The sequence below is a fragment of the Acartia tonsa genome, chromosome 11, assembly GCF_053477335.1.
Source record: "Acartia tonsa isolate MP-2025a chromosome 11, ASM5347733v1, whole genome shotgun sequence".
Classification (NCBI taxonomy): domain Eukaryota; kingdom Metazoa; phylum Arthropoda; class Copepoda; order Calanoida; family Acartiidae; genus Acartia; species Acartia tonsa.
This window is the reverse complement of record NC_137270.1, coordinates 34,496,039-34,516,863: the sequence shown is the minus strand read 5'-3', so window position 1 is coordinate 34,516,863 and position 20,825 is coordinate 34,496,039. Positions and strand designations below refer to the sequence as shown.

Here is a 20,825-nt window from a genome sequence, read left to right as displayed (position 1 = left end):
AAAATAGCCTAAAACCATCTCATGGTCTATAAGAAGATTCACTGTAAAGGAGAAGCATAACAGTTAAGCGGTTAGCAAGATCTTTCGCTAAAAACAGACAGACACATAGACATCCTGTTACTTTTATATAAGGCATATACATTATTGCATTATTAATGTTTATCTATGCACCTGACCCTCGGTGTTTAAGACAAAAGGTTGTATTCCCAAAGTTTCTGGCAACTAGACTCCAAAACGTGCTTGTTACATTTAGATCTTACAAGAATGATAACATCCATAAAAGATCTAAACTAAATACTAAATACAAATTCAATCAATCAATGAAAATAATCATTTTTTAAAAATCATATAAATAGTACCTAGGCAATTTAGATTTTCCAAATAAAATTAAGTTAAACCGGTCATAATTTTACATTCTTTAGATTTATAGATTATATACTGTTATATAAAGTAGTACGATTGTTTTGTCTGTAGCTAAAGATTTCAATAACTACTGAACTGAATAGGATTCTCTTATTTTAAGGAAGCTTCATATAGGTCTATGGTTGGTTTTAGGCCATTTTCTGCTTCGAATACAGACCCTTAAATGCTAGGGGTGAAGCAAATATAATGCATCTCTGACTTGTAATTAAGTATTATATAAGATAGGTACACCATTTTGTAATGGACGCGACGTTTGGACATAAGCTGTATACGGATCGAATAAAAGCTACGCTTTAAAAATGCCAGGAGGTATAAATCTGCTTTTTTCTGTCTGCCCAAAACATGACGTTTTTACAATGTTTAAAATAGTTTAAATTGCAAAATATTTGCTAATGACATATATTTATGATTTATAAACTATTTATGGGGTCCTTATTTTTCTTTTTCAAACCATGATTTGTTAGGTATGAAACTGTTTAAAGATATTAAAGTTACTTGCTGAAGAATTTTAAGCCAGGAGTTTTTAATCCAATTGTAAAAATACCAAAATTCTATATATGTATTTTTACTGCTTATCCTCCCCCCCTCTCTCTCCCCTCCCCTATATTTTTATGAGTAGCCGGGTGGACCGTTATCCCTTAATTAGTTAATTGATAAAGTATTGAGATAAGAAAACTTGAGACAGATGCTAGCACCACCTATTATTCATTTTCAGTATCAAATCTACTCTAACCTCAAGGTCTGTCCGCCAGTCCGTTAGATATTTTACCAACTGCTATTAAAGATATAAGACTAGAATTTTTGCTGACTCATTATGATTTTCGCAGCTATATACTTGTGATATAAGCGCGATAAGCCTCCGAAATATCTTCCTCTATTCAATGAGAATCTACTTTATCAAGTGTTAGTTTTTTTTCAGGCATTTCAGTATTCTTTTTATTGATTTACCCCACTAATTATAAATATTGCTATAATTTACATTTTTGGAATAATTCTTGTTCTTGTATTGTTATTGTAAATACTGAATTTTTCTAGCTAAACTGGGCACAATTTTGTATTTTTAACCATTGGGTGTAACTAAAATATTATTATTATTTTTCATTAAAAATTGTTGATCCTTATTTTTAAAAGAAATCCAAATCGCTATAAAGGCCATAAAAATGCTTTATTTACACCAAAGTATTTGATCTTTTCACCCTTTTAAATTCAATACCATAATGCTTTCCTTGGTAAAAATTTTAAAATGATTTTTTTTATGTAGAAATATTCAGAAAAGGGGAATAGTTATTTATCGCATCGTATTATAGACATATTTCCGCGAATATTAAAATGAAATATTATTAGATTAAAACAAGTTTTGATAGCCCCGTGGGGCCGAAGGCCCGGACTAATACATGGCAAACTGTCTGCTACACATGATTTTTCAGTATGGCTGAGATCCGGTACTAATCCAGCGGATATTAATCGGTTTCGAAGCCATATTGGAAATATAATATTTACCTTGAATAGTTTCTCTTTCTCATACCAGATGTCCTCTTCCTCCTCCTAAAATATTAAATAATGAAGATTTTTGCCATTCTTGAGGTGTTGATGTGCACATTAATGTTACCGGGGCCGATAATAGGATAAGTCGCAATGCATATAAAACCTTGGTTTTGTCTTTAGTGTAAATTACAGTGGAAGTGGTAAACTAAGTTTAGTAACCGCTTATCTTATTCGTTGGCTCAAAATCTTAGGTTACTTTTATTGAATCATGATGTTGGTGGGTTCTAAATTATCAGTGTCCAAACATATCAACCAATAACTTTAATCTACAAGAGGGGTAATTTTCATTATTATAATTGATAAAAAAAATCTTCATGGAATATTCTATATAGAATTTTTAAACTTTTCCAGGGATCTAAAGGGATAAGACAATGGGCGATAAATTGATGTACACCCCTGACAAAATTACCCCAAAATGTAGAATAAAATTAGTGGTTTAAACGTTTAAACACTCAACCTAATGAATCAACCAATCAAAATTGAAAAGTCCCAAAAAATATTTGGCCAACGAATAGGAAAACGTTATTATAAAACTCTAGGAACTAGTGTAATAAACAGCCCATTGTCCCCTCTCTCACTATCTGGTTATAACAGTAATAGTTTAAATATTTTCACATGTGAATCACAGGAAATATGCCTAAAAGGTTAGTTGTGACTAGGTGTGACCTAGAAAAGGGATAAGACAATGGGTGATGAATTGATGTACATCCGCTAAGATTATACACAATCCTCTCTCTCTCTCTAGTGATAACAAAACAGTAATAGTTTACATATTTTCACATGTGAATCACAGGAAATATGCCTAAAAGGTTAGTTGTGACTAGGTGTGACCTAGAAAAGGGATAAGACAATGGGTGATGAATTGATGTACATCCGCTAAGATTATACACAATCCTCTCTCTCTCTCTAGTGATAACAAAACAGTAATAGTTTACATATTTTCACATGTGAATCACAGGAAATATGCCTAAAAGGTTAGTTGTGACTAGGTTTGACCTTTTACAGGGAGGGAGGAACAGGCTGTTTATTACACTGGTCCCAAAAGTTTTAAACAAACGTTTTCCTATTTGTTGGCTCAACGACTTTGGGGACTTTAATTGAATTTTGATTGGTTGGTTCATTAAGTTGAGTTTTCAAACGTTTCCACAAAAAAAGAATTATCTTAGAAGGGGATATTTTGTGTAGGAATGTACTTTAAGTTATCGGCCATTATCTTATCCATTTAGATCCCTGGACCTTTTGACTGCAGAATCAGAGAACAGATACAAGTTATTTGTTTTAAAAAGGTCCTTTTTTTTACTTATGAAGTAAAAGGTACAAGAAAAAATATTTTCTCTTCTTTATAAGCAGAATATTTATAATGGATATATACTTGAACGTGGAGCTTGAGCTGGCAGTAGTGGCTATACAAAAGTGTCTTGCTCTTCTCCATGACTAGTTAGGTCCAAACACTAAGGAAAAGTTTTAATTTGTAACATCTTTATTCCAACCCTTGATAGAATCCTGCTGAAATCCCATTGAATATTAGAAGAACCCGTTGTTAGGTTCCTGGAAGAAATACTAATACATTGCCCAGGGATCAAGGAATAAGCAAAGAAAAAAAACGGTCTTGCATTTGTAAAAGGAAATAAATGGCTATAATAATAATTTCCATCAATTTTTGGCTATAAAGATGATCCAAAATAAGTACAACAGCTAAATTTATGTGTACATATTTACCACCAAAAACAAAGATGAAAGGACAAACAATATCCCTAAGTTACAAAACAACCAACATCAAATTAGTTCAATTTTAAATAATAAATGCCTATAGATGAATTGCAATTATTTATGCTTTTTTACTCATAAATGAATTCTCATTATTGAAAAAGAATTTATGATTAAAGTAAAAAATTATATTAAACCTATTTCATGGAGATATCCCTTTCTAGCTTATTTTGCTATCAGAATATCCGTGAATTACACTAGCTAACCCCATCTCTTTATGCACTTTGGGTGGTATTTCCAATAATATTGTCCCTTCTTCACACATTCACACACACACACGCACACACGCACACATACACACACACACACACCATCTCCCACGATTTAAAACCATGGTTAAGGTATTAATTTAGAAACCCATGGCTGCTTTGTAAAGAAGTTGTATCAACTTTTTTTTTTATAGCTAGCCGGTTCTTTTAGTAAGTAGTAGATGTAAAATTTTTCATAGAATTCAGATATGCAATCGGTTTTTTTTGTAGACCTCTTATTTTTTAAGTAATTTAAGTTTTTAAAAAAAATAATTAAGTCGGTTTTAAGGTACTAAAACGCAACAAAATAAAAGAAGAAAATGGTCAGTAAGAACAAAAATAGTAAGATCTTTAATTTGACACCTTACTTTTAAAATTCTGTTGAGTAATTATTGAAAAAATCTATTTTTTTAACCTCGGTATAATACAAACTTTAGACCTAAATATTTTCTCAAACAGACATAAAAAACATGGGTTCATATATACCATTAGAATCAGAAAAATATTACGAATCCATTGTAAGCAAAATTGAAAAAAATTAAAAAATTAAAAAATTACAGAAATGGCCAATTATGTTTTTTTGTTCAGACAACACTATTGTCTTACCTTTTTTACCCCCTCTTTACCCCCTCTTTACCCCCTTCCCGTTTTTATACTCAATTGAAGAATTAAGACGTTGCCTGTACAACATAATATGATATTTTCATATAATTCCTTTTATTGTAGTTTATATACTATATTGTAAACTTTTTTTTTCAATTTTGCTTACAATGGATTCGTAATATTTTTCTGATTCTAATGGTATATATGAACCCATATTTTTTTATTTGTGAAATAATAAAATTAAGTTCAAAGTTTTTATTCTCGTGGGTTTAAAAAAATCGATTTTTTCAATAATTACCTGACAGAATTGAAAAAGTAAGGTGTCAAATTAAAGATCTTACTATTTTTGTTCATAATGACCATTTTCTTTCTTTTTTTTGTTGCATTTTAGTACCTTAAAATCGACTTAATTTTTTTTGTTTTAAACTTAAATTACTTAAAAAATAAGAGGTCTACAAAAAAACCGATTGCATATCTGAATTCTATGAAAAATTTTACATCTACTACTTACTAAAAGAACCGGCTAGCTATAAAAAAAATAGTTGATACACCTTCTTTGTAATAAAGTTATTTTAAATGACTTAAAATCTATATTAATTTGGGGGATTTTCAGAAGTCTAAATCATATGACTAAGAAACCGTAAAATTAGGGGAGGGAGGCGATATTGGAATGCAAACTTCACTTGTCATAAAAAATGTTCTAAAACAAGATATCTCATTATTCTGCAGTTAAAAACGTTGAAGACTTTCCTTTAATCTTGATTGGTTTGTACAAACTAGCAGTGTTCAAACTTCTAACAATATTTATATCAACAGAGAGAATAATTTTATTCATCCTAATTTGGATTGTAAATAGTATTACCGTTAATGTTTTGCCCTATAAGATCCCTAGTAAAGTACAAATTGTTGTAAGCGTTTTTTAAAAAAATTTTTCCATATTTTTCTGAAAATGTACCTATTATCCCTGTTGAAATATCCCCAGCCATTTGGGTAATTCATAAACTCGTGACCTATGGAAACTATTGTCTTCAGCTAAGCTGGGTGTTTTCACAATCATTTTAATGCAAATTTAAGGTTGGGTGCTAGGTAAGGTAGTTATAATTCTATATAATAAGGAAGATGGATGTATGTCTGCATGCTTATAGCTTTGAGAATATCAAATAAATCTCGTAAACTGCTAAACAGATTGTTTTATTTTTTAAAACTTAGATTTAGTTATGAGCAGGTTTTCAGCTATTTGGTTGGGAATAATGAACCCTTCTAAAAGATAAAGGACCTTATTTGTTTCCTCCTTTGGAAGCTTAAAAGTATTATAGGAAATTTAAGACTAAAAACGGTGTTTTTGATTTTTTGTGGATTTTTGCAAAATACCAATTGCAAAAAGTGTTTTATTTTAAATAAGTGAAGTAAGTTTTTTGCAAAATTGACAGATTAAGTATACTCTCTTCTTAGTTCAGTGTACCAATACTTGGGCTTTTAACTTTTTGTCTTGTCTTTTTTAAAGTAAAAAATAATAAATTGTAATACAGAAATACCAGCAAAATTCCGTCAGGGATCTAAAGGGATAATACAATGGTCGATTCAATGTTCATCCCCAATAATGACATGAAAAAGTACCTGTTCTGTAGATTACAATTAGTGGTTCAAACGTTTGGACACTAAACTTGATGAACCAACCAATCGGAATTCAATAAAGTCCCCAAAGTTGTTAAGCCATCGAATATGAAAACGTTAGTATAAAACTTTGGGGACTAGTGTATTAAACAGCTAATATCCCCTTCCTCCCTGAAATTCAATTTTAATGTAACTTGGAACTGTGATTTTCAATGAAGTTATGGTTAATATAATCTACAAACAGACAGACAGTAATTTTTAAAGAAGTTTTGCTAACAAGGAAATGACTTTTAAATAGGAACGAGTTATTAAACTTGTAAAGTTTGCCGCAATAATTTTAATATAAAATATAATTTCATTAAAAAATTAATGTGTTGTTATTACTGAGAAAAACATATAAGAAGGAAATGTTTTAACTTCTATGTTATAACTTCAGAAATCAAGGAATAGATATTCTTTCAAATGTATAGTAGATAGTTTTTTTAGGAGGAATAGAGGAGTAGCAGTGTTAGAGATAGAAGGGGAGGAAGTGAGAAAAGGTAAAACGAGTAGATAGGAAGAGAACCGAATCGAGCAGCATTACAGAGGACACAAAATAGTACAGAATTACAGACACAAAAACTTCTATACAATAAAAAAAACCTACTCCTAGCTCCCTGCAAATTATACAAAATAAAATTGCTTTTTCATTAGAGGAAGGATGTCCTCTATAACATAACATTCGCTCACACAGAGTTTTGTGGGCGGGGTAAGCCCCTTAATTATCAAAAATCGGGCTTATCTTCAGGACAATGCTGTGTTTTTTAAAAAGTTTTAAGTGGCTATTTCTATTTAAACAGGTAATAGGAAAGTAAAACTCAAGTGAAGTATGTAATTAAATCTTATTCTTAGCCATTAAATTATCATTTTCTATTAAGATTTGTCATTATTTTTATTCACTGTTAATCATCAAATACTTACAAAAAATTGAGCAAAAAATATTTGAGCTTCCTGAAGCTGGTTTAAAGGAGGCTATCAGGGATCTAAAGGGATAAGACAATTGCCAATAAATTGATGCACAACCCCAATGATAATTTAAAAAATTACCCCATCTGTAGACAACAATAGTCGTTGTAACGTTTGGACACTAAACTTAAAGAACCAACCAATCAAAATCAAAGTCCCCAAAGTTAATGAACAAACAAATATTAAAACGTTATTATAAAACTTTAGGGCCTAGTATAATAGACAGCCCAATGTTTTCTCCCTTCCTTGGAAGCTAAATGAATTTTGGACTTTTTAGTTTTTAGGCTTTTAAAAATTACTTCAGGCACTATCCGAAAGCATTTAAATCACAGTACACACACACAAATCTACTAACTCCTTGACACATACGTATTATGCAAAAATTCAAGAAGAATTGGGGACTGTGCAAAAAAATCCGCGAATCGTTTCTAAGAAATCTGGCAACTAGTATATCTGTTTGTATCAAAGAATAATAAAGAATGCAATTGTCAGCCAAAAGTTTGAAATACTTAGCAAAATTAGATTATATAAATTAGTAAAACTTATTTTTGTTTGTTTGATTAAATAACTCATCTAAAAACAAAATAAAACGCTTTCTAAATCTTATTTTACAAAAGTGTGATCACAACGAAATTTATAATGAAATATGCATAACTATATCCCAACTCCTTTCCAACGATTTGAAATTTTGAAGAAAAAAAAACATGTTTAAAATGTACTACCCCTGCGGGGCTATCAAACCCTTACTTTACCTAACCTAAAAAAGCATGTAGTTTATTTGCAATTTGAAGGAAACCGCAAAATCAGCTTACTGATATTGTATCTATAGTTTTCAAAGGTCCTTTTAAGTTACTAAACAAATATAATACATAAATTAATGTATGTTTTACCTTTTTGTGGTTTTAAACAATTTTTATAAGAATCTAAATTAAATTCGTTGAAATTTGTCTGTCCTTGGATGGAATTAAAGTAAATTTGAAATTAAATCTTTCAACAAATGAAGGGCTACATGATTTAATTTCCTTATAAAATATTTAATTTATGTTGAACATGATATTTAACAGACATTAAGATTAATATTAGTTGATAATATTTTTATATAATTGCTACCTTCATCTGAGATTAAGAAAAAGATTCTTATAAACGAAAAGGACAGTTAATTAAAGATACAAATAAATTGTAAGTTTAATTTTTAAAAATATAAGAATTAGAGTTATAAAAGAAATTTCGGGAATAGTCCCTTTCGTAACATCGCCCCATAAGGGGCGATTCGTCGTTTTTTAAAAATGGCTTTTTGTAGGTTATTTTAGGTTAGGTTAGGTTAAATTGGGTTCCTACAGGGTTAGGTGATTGCCCTACAGGGTTAGAGCCCCCCCGCAGGGGCTAGAAATAGGAGAAAAGCTACTGTGAAAAACATGAAGAATCGCCCCATAAGGTGCAATGTTACGAAAGGGACTATACCCGAAATTTCTTACTTATAAGACTTATTTCTGGAATTCTGCCTTTAGACAATGGCCGATAAATTGATCTACATCCCCCATTATGATACACAAAATTGCCCCTTCTGTAGATTACAATTATTAGTTATAAGATTTATTTCTGGAATTCTGCCTTTAGACAATGGCCGATAAATTGATCTACATCCCCCATTATGATACACAAAATTACCCCTTCTGTAGATTACAATTATTGGTTGAAAAATTTGGACACTTAACTTAATGAACCAACCTATCTAGATTTAACAAAGTCCCCAAAATTCTTGAGCCAACGAGTAAGTAAACGTTATACTAAAACTTTGGGTACTAGTATAATTATATACCTGTTGCTGATATTGTCCGCCATCCACGTTCAGCTGATCACGTGATCTGGACAAAATTTTTCTTCGTGAAACCATCATTTTCAGGCTGCTTTAGTTTTTACTTTAGTGGATATGTTTTCTAAGTCGCTGGGCTAGAAAAAAATCACACACACTCGTTATAAATTCACTTTTTATAAAAATTCACTATTGGGGTCAAATTTTATCACATTTAATCACTGTAAAATTTGAAAAAAGAATCACTAACCAATTTTAATTTTATTATGTGTGGTAAAACACAAAAAATGGGTCCTGATTCGCTGGGCTATTAATATTATATAGTTGATGTGCTGGTTTCACTAGATGTGTATCAGCTGAATAACACTTTACATACTGCAGTCAAACATTCTATCTGGAATTATTTATAAATACATTTTAATTTGATTTTTATAAGCACGACACACTATACTATAAGATCGGAATTCAGTCAATCACATTAATATTTAAGAGATTTTTCAGTATGTCATCGAAACCGATAATTATCCGCTGGATTATAACCGGTTCCCAGGCATACTTATAAATCATGTATAACATTAGATTATAGTCAATTTCTACGAATATTAACATTCAAATCGTAAAATTAATACCAATTTTGTTAAACCGCGCCTTCGGCCCAACGAGACTGACAAAACTGGTTTATCATTTTTACTTTTAACATCCGCGGAAAGTTGTCTATAATACGATAAATTACTATTACAATTAAATAGGCATGGAGCAAGCAGTGCAATTTTACTGGTAGCATAATATGGTGAAAAAGTGTAACAATTTACACAATAACAAATATGAGTAATAAAAACTAATAATGATGAAATCTAGAGCAATCAAATGAAACGAACTACTAGGGCCAGTTCAGTTGAAGTCAGAACAAAAATAAAAATCATAAAGGGCACCACGAAAAAAGGGAGATTTTTTCTGTACGTACACTAAAGAATGGTTTATAAAATAGGGGATGGGGAAAGAATGGGGTGGAAGAATTGGACCGTTATATTTCTTCTAGAAAACTAGTCGAATGGGTTGTGCTAGTGTTTTGAGGCGTGCGCCTAAAACGTAAATTTACAGTAACATCACAGTGCTTTAGCATAAATAATATGACTAAACCTTATTGTGATTTTTTAATAGTAAAAATTGCGGAAACCGCCTTGTTTCATGCAGTCCAAGGTCATAAGTACTTAAATGTAGCGAGAACAACATATTTTTTTTATATGCTCTAGTTTTTCAAAAGTATGTGGATGTAAAAATACTTTATTTGTATGTGCATCAAGACCTTTTTGACGTATTCTTATAGATGTTTTGCCTTTTTGTAGTGGTCAGGTTTTAAGCTATTTAGAGGTATAGGAAGATGACAACTTCCCAAGTAAAAAAGCTCATAAAAAACAGTTAAATTTACAGGCTTTTAATTATGATAATGTCTTAATTTAAATCTGTAAAATTTATATCTTTATGTCTTAAATTTTATCTGGCAAAAACTGCGCAAGAAAAACCTTAAATACATCCTGTCAATCAATTTTAACATTCACCTCAAAAACAACTTCATTTTCTTTCTTACTCCGTTTTAGATTTTAACAAAATATATCTTAATCTATTTCTTTTTTAGTTAGGTTGTTGCAAAAGTTTTCCTTTGCTTAAATTATGATTTAATGCTTTCATGATCGTCTATATAGTTAGAGTTTAAAAATGTTGGTTAATTAATAATTTCTAGCGGATGCGCCACTAGCATCTGAAGGGTATTTATAGGAAGGGATAAGAATAGGATATGGCAGAAAAAAAGGCCAAAAACCATACTAAACCTAAACTCTAAAAATAAAGTAGCCTAAAAGCATTCAAGGACCTAAGCAAAGCTTCCAAAAAATGGAGAACTCAATGGGTTCAGTGGTTATTGAAATCTTAAGCTTCACAAAAAACATTACTACTTTATATAATAGAATAAAGACCAAATTCCAACTTTTGGAAATTTAATTTACCAATATTTTCCTTTAAAAAAAATATGAAATATCCTTTTTAACTCGGTCGAAATGACTTACAGAAATTTAGACATATCTGTTGCGCTTATAGAATTATAAGAGATTTAAAATATTTCATCAACCCAACTATAATCCATTTTATTTTTGCCAAAATATGATATATCTCAATATACTTATTTCTTTAGATAGCCCATTTTTTCAGGGAGGGAGGGGACATTGGGCTTTTTAGTGTTTTTTACACTAGTCCCCAAAGTTTTAAATCAAGATTTTCTTATTCGTCAGCTGAACAACTTGGGGACTGAATTTAATTTTTATTGGTTGGTTCATTAAGTTGAATTTCCAAACGGTTCAACCAATAATTGTAATCAGCTGAAGGGGTAATTTTGTGTATCATCATTATGTACATCAATTTAGCGGCCTTTGTCTTATCCCTTTAGTTCCCTGCCTTTTTTGCAATTTATGAATTGGTATAAAAAATTTACTTTTTATGCCTTAGTTAAAAATAAAATAACATCTGATTAAAGTTGAACTATGTTTTGTTGTTAGTAGTAAAACTTAGGGGTTTAAATGGATAAGACAATGGCCGATAAATAGTCTACATACCCAATTATGATCCACAAAATTACCCCTTCTGTACATTAAAAGTGGTTGAAACGTTTTAACACTCATCTTAATGAATCAAGCAAACAAAGTTCACTAAAGTCCCCAGAGTTGTTAAGCTGACCAATAAGAAAACGTTATTGTAAAACTTTGAGGACTAGTGTAATAACCCAACTCTTTCTCTCTCTGATTTACTACTTCTTGTGTAGCTAGTCTTCTTATTTTAATTAATAATTTTCATTCATTAACTTCGCTACTTATAAATATTGTTATCCCTGTTGACATGATATTTATGATAATACGATCATGTTTTTTATTAATGCCGAACATTTTACTAACCGTTTCTTGTACTTTCATATAATAGGTGGTGTCCAAAGGTACCATTAACAGTCTTCTTTTACAGCAAATATAAAGGATATACATAACTGAAATCCAATTGTGCCATTATCATTTATTAAAAACCACCCATAAAATATACAGAGACCCTATTCAGTCAACATTTAGTGTGACTAAATAGCCCTCATACAGTCCTACTAAGAATTTAACAGCAAAATAGCCATTTTAAAAATCAGGATTTACCTTCCAAACTTTCCAGTATGGCTTCAAAACAGCAAGATTAGAACCGGTTCTCAGCCATACTGGAAAATCATCGTATTACAGAAAATTTTCCATGAAAATTTAAATGAAAATCATAAAATTGATACCAGTTGTGTAAGCCCGCGTCTTCGTCAACTCGGGGCTAACAAAACTGGTTTTAATCTCTTAATACGATGCTAGAGTTTAATGTTTTGCTAAAGGTATTTAGTAAACTTTTCGTAAATTGGCACGAATACTTGACTAAAAAGCTTTCTGGCTATTTTAACCTTATGGTGCTCTTAAAGACACTCTGTTGACTTTGAATCAGGGATATAAAGGGATAAGACAATGGCCTATTAATTTATGTACATATCCAATGATTCTACACAAAATTATCCCTTCTGTAGTAAACAGTTAGTGGTTGAAACGCTTGGACACTAAATTTAATAAAAGTTCCCAAAGTTGATAAGCCAACGAATTAGAAGATGTTATTATAAAACATTGGGGACTAGTGTGATAAACAGTCCAAAGTGCCATCCCTCCCTGATTCTAAACCTAAAGTAACACGCACACACACAACGACGCCCTTATTCACATTTAGAACGCTTTTTAACCCAACCAAATATGCTACTTAGCAATTTTTTTGGGGAAAAAGTTAAAAATTGTAGTTTAAAAGGAAAATTATGTCCAAAAGTAGAGCAACAACAATAATCTGAAACTTTGTAAAGAAAAAAGAACAATAAATTGTAATAGAGAAATTAGGTTAATCTTTCATAATTTGAAAATGAATAATTTGTAAAGAATCTGTGATCATTAAAAAAAGAAAAAAAGTAAAATTGAAAGAAAGGAGAAGTATAAAAAATGTATATAGACATAATAAGATAAAAACAAATCATATAATTTTATTTTATATATCTGAAAGCAAAGTTTTTTTTTTCCTGCTATTATGGAACATAAATATTTGCTTTACCTTATGACACCTCACATATGCTGTTGTATTATAAGCTAGTACTAAATGTTAGAAAGGTTAACTACTTTGGTAGAACTATAATACGATACAAATCCTAAATAATTCCCCGGATTTTTTATATACGTAACATCACATAAGCTTAAGGTCCTAAAAAGCCTGCTATCAAGCTATTATACTGCTATATGAGGGACTTTAAAACACACCACCTTTTTTAAAACCTGTTCTAGAAGTCACTGGAACTAATAGATCTACTTTTAAATAACATTTTGCATCAGATAGATATAAATAGATAGATAAAATGGTCATTTTTTATGATTAAAAAAGATAAAATGATAAACATTAAGGAGCTTTATAATGAATCATTTCAAAAAATCAAAAGTACATTCTTTATTCAATTTAAAATTTATATATAACTATCTTTTCATAGGTGCACCTATCCTATATTAATTATATACGTAAATAAAATATCTTAATAGATAGGGAGGGGTGGGACATTGGGCTTTTATTACGCTAGTCCCCAAAGTTATATAAAAGCGTTTTCCTATTCGTTAGCTCAACATCTTGGGGACATATATGCATCATTAAAAACTTAAAATTTAGAAGTTTCCTTTCATTACAACAAATTAATTATGCCACAAGGTCATAATTTTATGTAAAATAAACACAAAAACTATTTAATTGATTTCTCAGTAAAAGATTTAAAACATTTTGCATGCTTTTAGTTTTTAAAGTTTATAAATTTAAATTAACACAGTACATGATGGTTTAAAACTATGATTTTAAACTAGAGAAGGCCCTAAATACTTTATAGCTTTTATAGTAATTTAAATTTTTGAAAGTCCATCGACCTCAATTTACTTTAAGTAATTAGAACAAGAATGACAAAATTCATGAGAACCTAGGCAAAGAAATGAAAATGACGTCATACTGGCACACCATTGGTCAATCAAAATGTATACTGACCTTCCATTGGCTATTTTGTCTGTGTTCTGGACTATCATTGAGGATTTGTATTGTATGACGTCATTTTTCATAGGCACTATAAAGAGCTACACTGCAAGCTTTCTTAAATAGAAGCTAAGAAAATATTTCCCTCGTACACGTACGACGAAAATTGAAGAGCTGATTTGCTACTAAAAACAATAAGACATAAAATTTCAAAGCATATAATCTGTCAAGATCTATATAAGTTGTTTATTTGATGAAATAAAATCATTTTACCCCAAGCAAAAAAGGAAACAGTTACTTTTATCCATCGAGTAGTTAAGATAAGAGTAGCAAATTTAAACACATTATTTTCTATTATGATTAACAAAGATAGCCATTATGTTATTGGAGGAAAAGAGTGGACACTGTTACTTTGTATCAAAGATTTTAAGCCAAGAAAAGGGAGAACGTGTTAAAAAAAATATGGGGGCAAAATTGGATAGAATGTTAGATTGGATTTTTAAAATGACGTCATACTGGCCTACCATTGGTCAATGAAAATGTATACTCGTCTGCCATTGGTAATTTAGTCTTTGATCATTTGTATTGTATGGCGTCTTATTTTATTATCACTCTAAACAGTTTCGAAGAATTAGAATGAATTGTTTTAAAAACTTAAATTTGTGCTCTTTTCTTATTCCTCTGTGGAAGACAATAGAGGTGGGAACAATGACAAGACAAATTTTTTCCACAGAAGTCAAAACAAATCTTTACAACAACAAAGATTGAAGGAATTAAATAAAAACAACTTCTAGTAATTTGCCTCTATATGTAAGCACCCCCCCCCCCCCGTATCTATCTAAAACGTCTTTGCTGTTATTTCATCAACATTGCGATAAACTACATGAAATATTGTTCTAAAATTGTTATAATGTCGACGTAAAAAAAAATATTTTTAAACCCCCCGACCAAGTTTGAAATTGAAAAAACGACACCTTCAATTCAATAACGTATGTTATAGGGGATTTTAGCTGACATGACAATGACATATATCAAAGGTAAGATAACGTGGGGGTAATGAGGTTCAATGAAAATTAAAAAGAAAATATCCAAAAACTCCTTCTTGATATGTCCGAATCATGCTATAAAATTAAAATATAATTCTTTAAGTCCTTATTTCAAAAAAAAAGACCGAGTTACACTTAATATATACCTAATGTTAAAACTTAAAACATAACCTTTTAAAGTTTAGTTAAAAAGCAAGAAAATTATAGACAAAAGTTCTTAAAGACATTATAAACTTTTTAAAGTTTAGATTTGACTTTAAAAAGCATGTATAGTATATCCTAGTTAATATTATCCTAATTCTTCTTAAAAAGTGCTTAATATTCTGTTTGAGTCGAAGTTATTTTAAACAAGGATGACAAGATGAAAAGGCCCTTTTATTTGGAAATAAGGTTGGGTATTTTTTATTTTAGGTGATGTTAGGCTATGGTATAAGTTATGGTGACGTAGGTATATTCCCCGCAAGGATTAGACATAAATACACTTCCCCCACCCTTTTCTCATTTTTTGTAAGAAAAATAGAAGGGTGTGTGGTTAAGTGCTCGAAAGGCACTTTTGGGGAAAGCCCCAATAGGTGTTTAAAATATGATAAAACGCTCGACAGAACGACATACAAACATATAAAAAGTATAGAAAAGCTTCAATTAAAAAAAAAACATCTACCTATTTTTTTAAGGATAATATAAGGAAACGAATGACAATAAGTTTATATTTTATTTGATTTTCATGTTACTCCAAATATGCGCCATGAATTTTAATGGCATTTAAAAAATCTGTGAAGTAAAAACCAAGTTCGGTTTTTATGTGATACTGTCAAACTTATAAATTTGGAAAGCAAAGCTTTGCCCCAAAATAGAAACTTTGTAAGTTGATGTACATTACCAATGATTGCACACAAAATTACCCCTTGTTCAGATTAAAATTAGTGGTTTAAACATTTGAACAATCAACTAAATATACCAACGAATCAAAATTCAGCAAAAAACCCCAAAGTTGTATTAATAAGAAAACATTTTTATAAATCTTACACATTCTTCATTAACAAATTTGCTCTTTGCTTTATTTACTTTTGTTATTTGACAAGTCAACCAACCAAAAATATCACATTAAACACACGTTTTAGACAAATAATTTTTGTCTGAGTCACACTTTAACTACAAGCGGTTCCCACATTTTTTAGATTTCTTGAAATAACTATTGAAAATCTACCAAAATTTAATGATTAATATACTGTTTTTATACAGTACACAGGGGACTTTGAAACGTCTTTTTTGACTAAAACTACTCTTTTCAAACATCCCAACTCTTTAACGATAATGTTTGCTTAAATCATAACCATATACAATCAAACATAATCTTGTAGACTTAAACGACATACATATTCGAAAAACAAATCTGATTACAAAAATTATATAAAAACTATAAAAGATTATAAAATGTTATTTGTAAATTTAATTTCAGCTTCTTTTATATTATTATGTTTTACAAAGTCTGTCTGTCTGTTTAAAGGCCTAAATTACTCTGGTAAAAATATGATTTTTTTACTTCTAAGCAAAATTGTGAACTATTTTTGTTGCTATGATATAGATTTATAAGATTTTGTAATTGCAACAAACTACGTCTGTCCGTTGGATGCTGTCATTCTCGTTATCTTAGACCATTTTAGATTATCATTGGGGGAGGTAACATTTTTTTATGGGCTTTTGACAGAAAGACAATACCCGTAAACACGGTGACCATTGTGTACGTAGTAGCTTTTTACAATAATGTCCACATACACAGGGAGGCAGGGAGGGGAAATTGGACTGTTTATTGCACTAGTTCCCGATGATTTTAATAATGTTTTCTTATTCGTTCTGATTTATTAGGTTGAGCGTCCACACGTATCAACCAATAATTGTAATCTACAAGAAGGGGTAATTTTAAGTATCATAACAAGGGAGGAATGTACATTGATTTATCAGCCATTGTCTTATCCCTTCAGACCCCCGCGACATACAGCTTTGCAGTATAATAACAACGTAAAGGGTTGCAGGGATTAGTAACTTAGAAATATAACTCGAAAAGCCATTACACGTCTAAAGGACAAACTTCAACAAATATTTTCAAATGAAAATATTTTTTTTAATACACATAACAAATGCAAACCTAGTTTATTTTGGGGGAAATTAATTTATCTACCATTAATGTATCCCTAATTCATGGGAAACATGAGTCTTAAAAAGTTATCTCTCTTTTCAGAATTAGTCATTATGTAATTCTTTATTAGCGAAGCTTTTCTATAATAAGTAAGTGGGTTCTGCAATCTTTTATAAAAACCTCCTACGAAAATCAAGGCATTTTAATTGATTTTTAATAAATTACATAAACATGGAGGGGGGTCATTGGTAAAATATCTTTTTTTAAATATTAAGGCAGAATTTTATGAATCATTAATTGTTTTATCTTTTTGACAGAAAAATTTTGATATTTTTGGAAGTTTTCATGCTTGTTTTATTATGGTAATCACATTGTACATTTTGATCCCTACTTAGTAAACTTAACACATGTCTTTTTTAAAGGATTTTCCTTCAAGTAAACAGTTAGCTAAAAAAGCGCGGGAATGGACAAATTTTTTTTTGTTAAAATACAATACATTCCCTTCTTTTACCACCTAAAAATAAAGTCAGACCTCTGTTCTCGACTAGCGACTTTAAGGGAAACCACAGATTAATTTGTCCTACCTATGTAAAAAAAGCCAATAAAAAACAAAGATAAAAAGATACCCAAAGAAAAAACATTAAAAAAAGTTTGTCAATTTTTGCTATGGCTAAACAGTATTATTGTATGCTTCTTGTATGCTTTTTATATAATGTTAATATCGCAAAAACAAACATTTTATAAAATTTTGATTGGTTGGTAATTTAGTTTAGCATCATTGGGGATGTACATTAATTTATCGTTCATTGTCTTATCCCTGTACATCCCTGAAAAGTAACAGTTATAAAAAATCTAATTTAATGAGAGTAATAATATCCGTTTCCTAAAACATTTATATCCAATAAAATTGATTGGGATTCTTTTTAGGGGAAAAATATATTAAAACTTTTTAACAAGGTCAATTATATCCATGAGTAGCGCAGCAACAACAAGATATTAAGATAACAAAAGAAACTAGTGGTTGAAACGTTTGGTCTCATAACTAAATAAACCAAAATTCTCCAAACTTGTCAACGAATAAGAAAGCGTTATTTTAAAACTTTGGGGACTTTGCTTTAAAGTTTTTGAGAGGAAAATTAATTTTTAATCCATTTACCTATCCCCGTATTCTTGACCCTAGCTAAATTAATTGTCCCTAATAGCCGTGACCGTTAGAAAACAACGTTTTTGACCGAACGGGCAATTTTTCTCTTTCCCTTTCTTCCTTTACCCATTCTTTCTCTATACATCAATACATCTCAGGCATCTAAAGGGATAGGACAATGGCCGATAAATTAATTTATCTCCCAAATTAGGATACACAAAACTACACCTTATATTATTACATTCAGTGGCTGAGACGTTTGGACACTCTCCTAGATAATCCAACCAATCAAAATTCAATTAAAGTCCCCAAAGTTGCTCAGCCAACGAATAAGAAAGCATTATTATAAAACTTTGGGGGATTAGTGTAATAAACAGCCCAATGTCCCCTCCCTCCCTGCATTCTTTCCCAATACATCAATATATCCATATTTTTACAAACAATAATGGCGAAAGGGTCAAGTATTTGGAAAAATATATTCCAGTATGGCTTCGAAAATCCGCTGGATTAAAACCGGTTCTCAACCATACTGTAAAATTATGTATATCGAATAACATAAATTTCCCACAAATATTAAAATAATTTCCTAAAATTAATACCAATTTTGCCCATCGGGGCTAACAAAAAGCTTATTTTAAAATGCAAACAATTTTAATGTATTTTTTTGCGATTCAATCAAGGATTTATGAAAATACATGTGAAAGGCAAAATATGGCTTTTTGATAGGGAAAGAGCAAAGTATTCTGATGAAAATATTGCAATTATTTAAACAGGAAAAACAAAGACAGTATTTTGACGAAAATCCTTTTACATCGAACAAATAAAAAAGCAATCAATATGCGATTTCATCATTGATGGAAATTACTTATTATTTAGCATATGTTCCCACTAATATTTATTTATACTGATCAAAAGTTCCAAGCTACTTTCAATTGTTTATTCCTTGTTCCATAGGTTTTGGCAGGATGATTTTATCCGCCATCATATGTGTTTCAAAATACAGAGATAAAGGGAAAGGACAATAAAGTATTAATACAGTTGGATTTCTGTGCAAGCATACAAATAACATTTTGTACTTTTGAAGGGTTGGTGGGGTGGAAATGTGCTTTTTCATTTATGAAACAATATGACAAGCTACGCAATAAACAAAGTTTGGAGAAAGATTAATTTCTCATCCATTGATCTCCCCCTGAATCCATAATTTTAACCTTTTTCAACCATTTTCTGGCAACCTCCAATATAGATCTTGTAGTTTTAACAGGAATAGCAGGGAAACATTTTTTCACGTTTAAAAGATAATCATTATTAAGATGAAATGTGTAGTTTGCCTTCTAAATGCATTAAAGAAAATTTATGAAGCAGCTTATAGTGCCTATTTAAAAATGAAGTCATACAATACAAAAACCAACGATAGGCCAGTATACATTTTGCCATTGGACAATTATAATGTCTACTGGCCTCTCATTGACAATTTGTATTTTATGACGTCTCTTTTAAAATAGGCACTATAGCTGCTTCAAATTTATCATAGATGACGTACATAATCACATTATGACTGCAGTTCTTTGTAGATATAATAACAGCAAGAAAAAACGTAGGTAGTTTCTTCTCATATAAAATATTTTCATAAAAAAAATGTTCCAATCAAAAATCCCAAATGCGCCACATATAGCCACGAGTATTTTTAGTTGCCAATAATTTTAGTTTATATATAAAATATCATAGTTTGTGTGTGTGTATGTGTGTGTGTATTTATGTATGTAGCAAATTTTGGCTACAAAAAATATAAATGTAAAGGAATAAGATGCTCCATTATAAAATCCTATAATCCAAAGTAGTAAGGTTTTTAAAAGCGAAGCTTTTCTATAATTAGGGTCGGTCCGTCCGTAACAAAGAACAATAGTATAAGCGAATCAACTCTATAATCAAGTCCTAAAAATGTAAGTATGTCTATAAACATTATGCTATATCAAGCAGTTTTCCAACAAATTTACTTAAATTTTGCTTCGACTCTTTCGATACTTTTATATTCTGATTGTTCAGTTCAGACACTATACAAGTGTTAATGTTCGTTTGTCCTACCATTTCAGTGCTTCGCTTTTATGGATGTTGTCATCCTTGTTTGTCTTAAGCTAAAGATCTCGAAAAGTTTTGTTCCAGGAAAAGCCCTTTTTCTAGAATACATGATATAAATATTTTCACATGGTAGAAATTTTTCAGAAACCATTGGTTTTAGGTTTAACAATTATTTGTGAATATATTATAATAAACTTATTAGAATAGCAGCGATTATGTATTATATATGTATAATATACATATGTATATTAGCTTGGTTTAGAGGATTAAAATCCAATGAATTTACAGCAGAATTGCAAATAAGCTT

The 20,825-nt window shown here is 30.2% G+C and overlaps 2 protein-coding genes across 15 annotated transcripts in view; both read right to left on the bottom strand.

The window, feature by feature from the left end:
* exp (expansion) overlaps nucleotides 1-9,441 on the bottom strand; it is a 153,194-nt gene extending 143,753 nt beyond the window's left edge. For 10 of the 13 annotated variants that reach the window (XR_013884355.1, XR_013884356.1, XM_080177943.1 and 7 more), the window contains exons 1-2: nucleotides 9,025-9,414; nucleotides 1,924-1,968 (exon numbers count right to left, since the gene is read on the bottom strand). Coding sequence is in view for 8 of the 13 variants with exons in the window: in XM_080177943.1 (XP_080034069.1) it covers nucleotides 1,924-1,968; nucleotides 9,025-9,102 (123 nt within the window). In the remaining 5 variants the exon portion in view is untranslated. Of the gene's footprint in view, nucleotides 1-1,923; nucleotides 1,969-9,024 lie in introns of all 13 variants that reach the window. The other 3 variants (XR_013884359.1, XR_013884357.1, XR_013884358.1) reach the window with 3 other exon arrangements.
* The window catches only part of Ubc7 (ubiquitin conjugating enzyme 7), a 461,088-nt gene that overhangs the window by 256,969 nt on the left and 183,294 nt on the right, over nucleotides 1-20,825 (bottom strand). The gene's annotated exons all lie outside the window — the stretch shown is intronic.